Source organism: Thunnus maccoyii, chromosome 8 (genome assembly GCF_910596095.1).
Source record: "Thunnus maccoyii chromosome 8, fThuMac1.1, whole genome shotgun sequence".
NCBI lineage: Eukaryota > Metazoa > Chordata > Actinopteri > Scombriformes > Scombridae > Thunnus > Thunnus maccoyii.
The window spans coordinates 2,231,723-2,242,998 of NC_056540.1; the positions used below are offsets into that span (position 1 = coordinate 2,231,723).

General features: G+C 44.4%; 1 protein-coding gene across 3 annotated transcripts; it reads right to left on the reverse strand.

Moving 5' to 3' along the window:
* Window positions 1-469: 469 nt before the first annotated feature.
* On the reverse strand, window positions 470-10,770 carry pcdh18b (protocadherin 18b). Of its 3 annotated transcripts, none has more exons than XM_042418050.1 (4): window positions 7,958-10,770; window positions 7,401-7,456; window positions 6,873-7,042; window positions 470-1,959 (listed from the first exon to the last, which is right to left on the reverse strand). In XM_042418050.1, the coding sequence occupies exons 1-4, from the start codon at window positions 10,457-10,459 to the stop codon at window positions 1,001-1,003; spliced, it is 3,687 nt and encodes a 1,228-aa protein (XP_042273984.1). In that variant the 5' UTR covers window positions 10,460-10,770; the 3' UTR covers window positions 470-1,000. The 3 variants fall into 3 exon arrangements, with proteins under 3 accessions (XP_042273984.1, XP_042273985.1, XP_042273983.1); XM_042418051.1 differs by having other exon boundaries at window positions 6,927-7,042; window positions 7,401-7,489; XM_042418049.1 differs by having other exon boundaries at window positions 7,401-7,489.
* Window positions 10,771-11,276: the final 506 nt, after the last annotated feature.

Consider the following 11,276-nt stretch of genomic DNA (forward strand, 5'->3'; position numbering starts at 1 on the left):
TATTCATAATGTATTTATTACAGTATTCCTTGTACTGCCTGTACCACAACCCTGTATGTACAGTACTTAGTATCTTTCTGATCTGACCTGACATTGTGCAATAGAGTTAAATCTGATTCTGATTCTAATATATATTTGTCTATAATGTTCAGGTGTACATATACTCTCAGCCATGTAGAGCATATTGAGTTTGAATGCACCAGCAGTAAAGTGTGGGGTTATGGGGTTGTTATTGGGTGCTTTAACCACATTACAGAGTGTGCTTTTAACTTTCCTTCGTTTTATTTTCACGAGAGAAGCCATAAAGATCCCACTTCCTTCAGTTCTTCCCTCCGTCAATAAAAGAGTGATATTTTGTTCATGTGAGATCTACTTGTTGCTTCATACCGACTTGTAAAGGAGAGATGTACATGAAATATAACCCACAGACACTGATTCATGTTTGTATATTATTATTTTTATTTGTGTACTGTCCCCCTCCCCACAATAATCCACAAAGACAAGTGTCTATTAATTCATTAATATATTCATGTATACATAACATAGTGACAAATAAAAAAAATCACAATACAAAAGACAATTTAAATATGTAGAATGTCGATCGCATGTCAAAGTCTTGATTCAACATTTTTGTACTCAACATGCATTCAAAATATAAAAATAGACTTCTGATTAAGTTTATATACACTTTTTTTTATAAATATAAGTATACAAATGTATTTTTAAAATACAAAGATAAATACAGTCACATAGTGTACATTGTGTACCAAACCAGCAATTACAAACAATTTTTTGGATATTTAGCATTCACAAAACACAATTATTACATTAGAAATGCAATTTTAACGACAATTGCAGGTCTTGTTTTTTGTCTTTATCTCTTATTTCAGTTATTTTTCTGTCCTTCTTTTGCCACCTAGAGACCGTCACTTTTACTCGTAAGATAAAAGGAAGCAGTCAGCGGGTGGTGAATAAATAAACAGGATAAGAAACAGGAAGTCTAGCTCTGCCGGACATCCTGTAACAGTTTGTTGATCTCAGCCACCAGTTCGCTGGCATCCACTAGCTCGTGTCGGCTGTCGCTGCGTTTGCCCTGAAGGTGGCTGAGCACTGAGTCAAAATCGTCCTCTTCATAGTTCTCTGGGATCTCCTCCATGGCTGGCAGCCACTTGGAAGAGGGCCCAGGGAGCGGCACAGGCACTGGCACCGGGGCTGGGGAAGGCTGCACCAGAGTGGGGCTGACCAGTGCCGTGAGCAGAGGGCTGCTGTGGGGTTTGGGTGTATGGCCGCTGTTCTGGGGGCTGTTTTTGGGTGCCTGTGAGCCCTTGTGGCTGTTGCTCTGGCAGCTGAGCTTGGTGCTGGGTTTCAGGGTGTGGTAGCTGCCACCCTGGTGGTGGCCAGATGGGCCGATGCTGCTTCCCGGGTTCTGGAAGTGGGTGTTGGCGGCCCAGGCTGCCACGCCCTGCTGGTGAACAGAGGGGTTGGGCTTGCCAGGCAGGTGTCCCCTCCTGCGATCTAAAGACCCAGTCATTGGTACCCCGACCCCACTGAGGCTAGTCCCCTTCTGGTTCTCGGTGACCTGCACGTATGAGTCCAGACCCTGGGGAAGCAACCTCTGGAACACGCTGCTCATCTCTGACAGCAACGATGTGGTCCCGCACAGGTCTTCGTCTGTGGCCTCGCCTCTGTCATCATCTCCACCCTCCTCTTCACCACCATCCTCCCCATTGAGGTCCTTGCCAAAGGTGGAGAAGCTCTGGTTCCGGGTGGGGCCAGTGTCAGTGCATGGCTGTGGGGTCTTGTCCTGGGAGAGGTCGGTGGGTTGACGTGCTTCCTCTCCAGGTATGTAGAGGTTGCTGCGGTAGTCGGAGGACGTCGAGGCCGGCGATGCCAGGGGGGGCATCCAGCACTGATCCGAGTGACCCAGGACCCGACACTCCTCTGTGCAGAGCCTCATAGCTGAAGAGACAGAGAGAAACAGTCATAAGTAATCGGGAACGCTGAGCCACGCATATAGTCAGTGTATTCATGCAGAACAGACTTCATTCATGCAAAGTTCTATTTAGACAACATTTAACATGTCAAAAAAATTAAAACTATACCCAGTCTTACACATTGGTGTAAAAACACTGAAGTATTCACAATAATAGTCATTATCCTTTTTTTTGTCAATGAATCGTTTGGTCTATTAAAAATCATAACATTTGAAAAATGCCCTCCACAAGTTGCCAGAGCCCAAACTGATGTCTTCAAATTACTCGATTTGTCCAAACAACAGTCCAAAACCCAAAGATATTCAATTACAATGAATTCAAACTGAGATAACGAGAAAATCCTCACATCTCTGAATCCATAATTGTTGCCTAACTAATTTCCTTTCAATCAACTATTAATCATCTAATTGTTTCAAATCTGTTCACACTCTGTTTAAGTATACTTATCTTTCCTGCCTGTTCTCAGAGTTTTGCTTTTTTTGTGAAATACTGGGCATTGTTTCCTTCTAACTATTCAAAATGAAAGAATGTGACACCCTGTGATAAGGAATTGCTTCAACTTAAAAGGTTGCTGACCAGTGAAAAATATGGATATTCATATTACATGATTTTTAGGTTTTTAGACAAACTAAGAGGTAAAATGATTAGACAATTGTCCTACCACTTAAGGCAAAACAGACCCTTTAATGACATCATCTTAAAACTGCATTGTCAAAGCTTACAACAAGGCTGTTTTTTTCTTGAAAAGTTGACAATATATATATATGTTATCTTGTAGCTACTAAAGGAGATTCCATTATTTTATGTTTATGTACATTTTTCATGTTTGAGCAAAACTACTATAAATTTGATGACACAATGAAAGAGATGTAAAGGAGATTGCTGTCAGTTGAGTCTTTTTTCCATCCAGCTAATATTTTCCCTGCTCTCCTCAGGTGTTTTTGCTGTACTGTCTGTGGAAACACGGTGGAAATCTGCCCTAATTAGTCTGAAAGGCTCTCTGCAGGAGCGCTGCCTGCTACCTTCCAATGTATTTACCACAGAGAGACAATTCAGCAAGGCCGATCAATGCCTATTACCCATTCAAAATAACTCCTCCTCTAAAAGCCCTGCATTTTTCCCTTTCAAGTTGCTCTTTTCAATATTAAATCTTCAAATAGAAAATCTCAGAAGAATAAATTAGACAAATCAAATATGCCAACTTAAAGCCTTCATTAAAGGAGTGCGGCGCTTTTCAGTCGTGCTATTGAGGGACTTCATTATCCCCTCATTAACATGAAAGGAACATTTATAATACATCTTAGAGCAGATGAAAAGTGCATTTGGGTGCACTGGAAGGGAAATAACAGTGCGGGGGCAGCAGCAGATTGGGTGCCCTGCTGATGAAAGGGTAAAAATGAAAGATTTAACCCAACTGATTTGTGTGTAAAAATGAAAAAAAAAAACATGTCAGGCAAACATTAACTGAAAGCCTGCCTGTCTGAGTCAATTCAGTTGACTTACTGACTGATTAACTTGCCACAGAAATATCTGACTAGTTTATTTGGAACTTAAGACTACATGGCTTGCTGCCATTGCTGTGTTTGTTTACTAAAGAGCTTTTCTTTTATCTAATTTTCATCAGAAAACAAATTCTACTTTTATCCCTGATAAAAGAGCAGCTGGGGGGCGCTGTTCCACTGAGCAGGAGGAAAGACAAGCAGTTTTGGCACTGAGATCTAGACTAGACTGAGGACTACAATGTGAGGACATTTTTGAATGGGCTCTCCAGTGATTTAGTATTGCACTTCTATAATATTTGAGGTTTCATAACATGCAGATTTAAAAAAAGAAAAAAAATCAAAATTGAAGCAGCAGAGACCAAGACATCCTGGATTTTGGTGCCTAGTATAAGTCAGCCTCCAGTAACACTGGATTTCCTATAATGCAACTCAATTATGTCTTTCATTAGACTCTCTTTGTCTGGTAAACACCCATTTCTTTCAAAGGCCATGTTTGTAATTCAGACTTTCTGTTCTACATTTCTAGTCTCTAGGCTCCAGCTGAGATATCCCTGATGACATCACTATGACATCACTAGTGTTTTTTTGTTTGTTTGTTTTTTCCTCAGACTCAACAAAACTCCTCCAGGACCACAGAAGATATTATATAACTGTTTTCACAAAATGAGTAGTGCTCAGTACTAAATTTAAAGTAGTACATTGATTTGATATAACAAAATTGGTGGAGTGCCCCTTTAACCCATTTAGAATAAGTATGAGCCTTGATGGACAGTACACGCCTTCCCTCACTTTTGCCTGGATGTGACAACACTGTTTAGTTCTCATTCATTATGCTAAAAGAATGGGGTCCACCTCGACAGGGAGGATATTTTTTAACCAATCTGCAGTTTATCACAGACAAACTTCTCAGCACTCTGACTTTCTGTACAGCAGTGTCTGTGGTGAAGAGATCCACTTCTACCTGTAACCAACACAAAGGACTTTGTATTAAAAAGACCTTGTGCATTTTGCTGCTCATAAAATCAAATTGCATAAAATATCTTCAGTTTCCAGTATAATGTAATTTTTAAATGGATACTTGATACAAGGCTAGAAAACCCATGTAGCCTGAGTACAGATGGTTCTACGAGGGATCTCTGCAGTCATAGAGACTCCACTAGTTGAAAGAATAGTTCAGCATTTTGGAGAATATGCTTGTTTGCATTCTTTCTAAGAGAGATATGACTGATTGGACTTTGGACAGAGCCAGGCTAGCTGTTTCCCCCTGCTTACTGTCTTTATGCTAAGCTACGCTAATCTTTCTCCAGCTCTTTGTTTAACACACTGACCTGAGATTAATATCGATCTTCACATCTAACTCTCAGAAAGTAAATGAATGAGCAAAGCAATTCATTGAGAGTTCTTGTAATCCTGCTTTTTTGGAGAGGTTCATGTTTTCTTGATGGGCTCTTGAAGCAATTGAGTTTTGCAATAATTCCAGTCTTAGGATACGTTTCTTGATAATATATAAAAATCTTCTGCATCAATCTGGGCTACAAACAAAGAGTTTCTGCCTCATCCTCCCCTTGAGCAGTCAGGGCTACCATATCCAGACATAATGACAGTGCACTGACTAAATGCTGCTCTAAATCATCCATGCTGCAGTAGACATGGGGGCGGAAGGCAGGATGAACATACAGAAGGAGAAAGGTGAGCTTTGAGATGTAATTATGCTCCTCAGGGCTTAATCACGGGCACAACTCGGAGCCAACTCCATAGCAACTATTCGTCACATGGCAATTAAATGCCTCCTTTTCATCAGAGGAGCATGGGGGCTTCGGTTTGGACGGCTGAAAGTGAAGGCTTGAAGGCGGGAAAAAGGAGAGTGACTAACGAGCAGAGCTCCTCCACAAAGCTATAAAGGAAGGGAGGGAGGTTAGTGATGAGATTGTCTGCCCGTCTGGGTCGACTTTAATTGGGATGTAGCTCAAATGCAGTATCGAGTGATGGCTGTGTGGGTAGCTGGCTGGAAAGAAGCGGGATCTATGGGTGGAGAGGATGGTGTGATAAAAGAAGCTGCGGCAGCTTGCAACCTGTGTGGCGTTAGCTAAGACAGTCTGAGAGACAGAGGAATTTTAGAGTGTGTATACAACTCGACTAGTCATTGAAACCTGCCAGATATTTGATGCTAGGTGGTTCTGAGTCAGTAGGGTCAAGTCATGCCTTGTTAACAGCACTGTGGAGAGGATGGAAACTCCATGCAGTGTGACAGTAGGGAGAAGATGGGTGGCTCTAAAGGAGGATCAGTTGAGCTATCTGGTGAGATATCTCAAGAACTCAGTGACAGTGAGGTGAAACTCTGTGGTTGAGTATGTACAGTATCATTTATGAAAGTCCACAGCCAATGCACATGCAGGCACTTGCAATGCAGAACAAAAAAAGGCATGCCAAAATTGCTAACGTAATGTTTCAGGTAGCAGATGAATAGAGTAAGGAGTGTCACTTGGCATATGTTAAGCCAGGGTTTCTTAACTTCTTCTGACCTGTTTATAGGTCAAAATTCTCATGATTCTAACATAGACTTGTCACTTTGTGGATTTGAGTATAGCATCCTGCATTCTGTTGCCAAGAGCATGGATGGAAAGTAATCATTTGAAATGAAAGGATAGGTTTGGACTGTTTTAAATCTATCTTAATATAATATTCTCACTGGTCCTGAAGTGATCTCTACCTTGACTCCACTGTAAGAGAGAGGGGATAAGTTCCACTGTCCACAATCTGTGCAAAATGCATTTTCAAGTGCCGCTGAAGCTAATATGAGGTTTCAGCAGTCTGAGTGAGTCAGATCTGGTAGGGATCTTCCAAAGTTAGTCTTTTTAGTACAACAATCCTTCTTTGTGTTACTATCCCTCCACTTCAACACAGTAAGGCACACTGTTTGGGGAAACACAAAGATGGAAATTTATACTAAAAAGACTCAGTTTGAAAGAGCCATTTGTTTTGGCTAACTCAGACTTATGAAGCTTCTGCTATTTGGACAAAATAAATATTTTGAAGATGTTATCATGAGCTCCAGGAGGTTATTATGGGCATTTTTATGAGATTTATAGACCAAATGATTAATCTGCAAAGTATATGGCAGATTAATTGATGAAGAAATAAACTGTTAATTGCAGCCAAAGGTTCTTAGTTTTTCCTGTGATATTTTGTAGATATTGGAAAACCTACACTATAAGGATATTAGGTTTTAGCAAATCAATGCACTGTAAAAACTGCGAAAAAGAATGTGCCTATTTGATTCAGGACTCGGTGTTGAGGAGAGAGGAATGATGGGATGTGAAGGGAGGGTTGTGGAGTAGGTGGGTGGTCTGGATGGATGGTGGGGCCAGGGGTGTACCTGCATGCGTTCTGTGCTGGCCATCAGGGGCATATAGCTCAGTAAAGCCCTCACCAAGGAGCCTATCCATGGGTGACTCCCTGCCTGGCTCGTAGTCACTGTCACCAGCCTCGCTGTCTCCACGGCCGCTGTCCTTCAGACTGAATTTATCCATCTCATTGAGGGCATATCTGCACAGAGAGACATAGATTTGATACATTTCTCATAGTGGCTAATCACTGACAATAATATTATCAAATGGTTATGGGAGTACCATGCTACTGATGGATAATAAGGTGCACAGAGAGGGGGAGAGCGCTCTGCAGAAGAGGTTTTGCATAAAATTATGCAAATGTGAAGTTATTGAGCATACAGTTTGACTCTAAACCAAAAAGCCACTGGATATGGATGTAAGGGACTGTGAAAGTACCGACAATAGACAAAATCCTCTAAAAATGTTTTTTTTCCAAATACATCCTTTAAGTTTAACCTTACTTCCACCACTATGAAAACGAAGGCTCCAAAGTCGTCATTTTGAGTGTACATTACCTGTAGCTCCTGGTGTATTTGTTGCCTCTGAAGCTTGGTCGTGGCTGGTACTGGCCCTGATGGAGCATGGACAGAAGCTGTGAGACTTGCTACAATCCCAAGAGAACAAAAAAAAGAAAAAAAGACAAAAAAGACAAAAATAAAAGGAAAAAATGAAGAGGGGAAAATGAATGGAGTCAAACAAGCAAGGCTACAAGACAATGTTTGGTGGGGGGTGGGGAGCACTTTGGGGAAGGGGTGGGGGTGGTATGACTTTGTGACTTGCTCCTGAATGTGATGGTCAACAAAAACATGATATAAAGGACTGAAGGTAACAGAATATGGGAGCAAGGGATAAATTCAGAACAAATACTGAATATAAGACAAAAACACGTGCATGGTGTTTATTTTGTAGTGAAATATCTCAAGTTGCTTATCTTTTGGTTTTAATAGATGTGTATTAACACTACTTGTAGCAAAAATAACTGCCATGTTTAAAAATGTACAGTTTTAGTTACAGTCTAGGTTTAAAAATGTACTAAGACCACAAAAGAAACCATGAAATCTCATTGTCCTACCTCTACAGGAGGTGTGGCGTGGGCCAGTTCCAGGGCAAAATTCTCTGGCACATGATTGGAGGAGATGGTGACCAGGCTGTTGAGGGACTGGCGGCTATGATGGCTCTGCCTGCTCCCCAAGGTGCCCCTCTCAGGTGTAGGGGAGGCTGAGGGGGAGCGTGGATGGGCCCGAACAGGCAGGGTCCCATTGACAGTTGGGACCAGGGTGATATCTGCCTTGTGGATCTGCCTTGTGGGCTTCTTGGGGTGGTTCTGGTAGCTGTTCTCTGCCACACGGCAGTTATAGTTGTGTCTCGGGTCTTTCTTCTCACGGCTGCAGCGGGCAGTGGCAAACATCACCATGACAATGAGCAGCAGAGCACAAACGGCCCCCAGAGAGATGATGACAATGAGAGAAAGATCAAGTGGGGCCTGGCTGGAGCCAGTGGGGTAGAGAGGGGGCAGGATGTCCATGTTCTCCTGCAGGGAGAGCCTGAGGAGTGCCCCCGTTGACAGCCGGCTAGTGCCCCTGTCCTGCACTTCCACCCTGATCTCCATCACATCCCTTGGTGCCTGCTCCAAGCTGGCGTTGGTTCTGAGCTCACATCGCCGAGCATCCATCACAAACAGCCCGTCCTCATTACCGCCGACGATGGCGCAGCTCACCTCTCCGTTGGCTCCAGCGTCCCTGTCAGTGACTTTAAGCGCAGTGATCAACTGACCTGGGGATGCATACTTCCACACCGGAAGCTCGGCAGTGTGATTCCGGAGGGAGGGAGAGTGAATAATGGGAGGGTTGTCATTTTCATCTAAGACAGTCAGGAGGACAGTGGTGTTGGTTGACAGAGCAGGGTTTCCTCCATCTCTTGCCTGAATGGTAAAGGCGATACGACTGACATCTTCATGGTCAAAACTGCGTAAGGCATAGATGGCGCCATTTGAGGGGTCAATGGTGACGTAAGTGGATATGGGGCTCCCCTGGACCAGAGCATCTATGATGGTGTAGGTGACCTGGCCATTGGTACCCAGATCTGGATCTGAGGCCACCACTGTCATCAGGTAGGCTCCAGGAGAGTTGTTCTCAGATTTGAAGACCTCATAGCGGCTCTTCTCAAAACGTGGAGGATTGTCATTTTCGTCTAGCACCTGAACAGTGAAGTGTTTAATGGTGGACAGGCTGGGGGAGCCCCGGTCCTCAGCTATGACTGTCAGACTGTACTCTGACCTCTTCTCCCTGTCCAGTGAGATGTTGGTGAGGATCATGTAGTTCTTCTCATAAGTCTTCTGGAGCCTGAAGTGGCCGTGACCATGCAGCCTGCACACCACCTCGCCATTGAGCCCTGTGTCACTGTCATCCACACGCACCAGAGCTATGAAGGTATCCACAGGTGCGCCCTCTGAAATGTAGGCCACTTCCTCTTTGCCTGGCGTCATCAGGTTGATGTTAATCTCTGGTTTGTTGTCATTCACGTCCACCACTTTCACTACAATTTTACAAAGGCCTGGGATAGAATTAGGGCCCAAGTCCTGAGCCTGAACATCCAGCTCATAGGAAGCAGTGGTTTCATAGTCCACTTTTTTAATAAGAGTAATGTGGCCACTTTCTGGGTTTATCTTAAATGTTTCCAAGATCTTTGGCGAGACATGACTGCTGAAAGAGTAGACTATTTTCCCATTAGTGCCTTCGTCCGGATCTGTAGCATTTAGATCAATGATTAGAGTCCCAAGGGGGGAGTTTTCCAGCAAATTGATGATATAAGCCTGCTCATCAAATGCTGGGCTGTTGTCATTGGAATCAGAGATGCTGATCTTAAGCAAAGTGGAGCCAGACTTGGGGGGTACACCGTTATCCGAGGCCGTGAGCTGCAGCTGGTAGCTGGACTGCACCTCCCGGTCCAGCTCTCGCATCACCACCAGCTCTGCGTACTTGGCTCCATCTGTCCTGGTTCTCACGTCGATCTTAAAGAAGTTATTTGGGGTGAGAGAGTAGGTATGCAGCGAGTTCTCTCCGACGTCCGCATCCACGGCGCCGTCCAGCGGGATTCGAGTCCCCACTGACGCGCTCTCGGAGATCTCAATGGGTACGATGGCGCGGGAGAAGTGCGGGGAGTTGTCGTTAATGTCCAGCACTTCCACCTCCACATGGAACAGCTGCAGGTACTCTGTCGGGAGTGTGACCACATCGAATTCAATCGAACAGTTCAAGTTTTTCTCACAAAGCTTCTCGCGGTCGATTTTGGTGCCAATGCTTATTTCTCCGTCCTCCTCCCGGACAGACAGGAACGGCGTACTCCCCCGTTGCATAGCACGGAACCGAAAGGTCAAGGAACTCGGTAGTTTGGCTAAAACCCCGGCTACATCCTCCTTTAACCGTGCAATAACCGTGCCCACTTTTTGCTCCTCGTAAACTTTATATTTCAAAGTCTTACCGGTGACGCCGTGCAAAATCGCGACGAAAAGCATGAGTTTGAGTAGTGCCGAAGAGAGTAAATTTCCTTTGGTTTGGTTCATTTTTGTCCCCATCTTCTGCGCTCAGACTGTGGCGATTTCTTCCACAGAGGGACAAAAATAGGTGGGGGGAGAATAGATGTCTTCTTAGAAGTCTGGCATGTTAAATCCTCCGCTGCTGTTCAGTGTCCGCAAAAAAACTCCGCAAAATAGATTAATAAATAAATGGATATATCTATAAGTAGTGTCCTTCTTTAAGTAGAGGATAGCACACAAAAGCGGTGCTCTCCTTGTAGACGGATCTGTTGCATATATCCACATATGCCCGTCGCCTCTTGTGTGTGTGCGCCAGGGAATGAGTGAGAGTGTATGTCTGGACGAAGAAAAGGCGCAGCTTGCTCCCCCAGTCTCTCTCTGTGTGTGTGAGAGTGAGTGAGGGAGAGAGAGAGAGAGAGAGAGAGAGAGAGAGAGAGAGAGAGAGAGAGAGAGGAGGAGGAGGGGGGGAGTCAGTGTGTGAATGTGCGCGCCTTGCTCCGTGCGCTCTGCTCTGTCGCTGCTCCAGTCTGTCTCTCCGCCCGCCCCGCACCCAAACTGCGTCTCTTTTCCACACAAAAACACCCCCCCACCCTCACACACACACACACACACACACACACGCACCAACCCCTCTCTTCCACTCCCTCACCCCCTCTTCTCCTAAATCACCAGAATGGCCTCCTTCAAGCAGAAGCACAGGAGGGACTATTGATGGTATTCCCCCCGTCTCCCTCCCCACCACCTTCCTTCCCAACACAGAAGACACCCCAGTATTAAAAGTGTGTCACAACAATGGGCCAGAGGAGGAATTATTCCGGGCTCAGCCACTTTTAACACAACCGCACACTGACCCGCG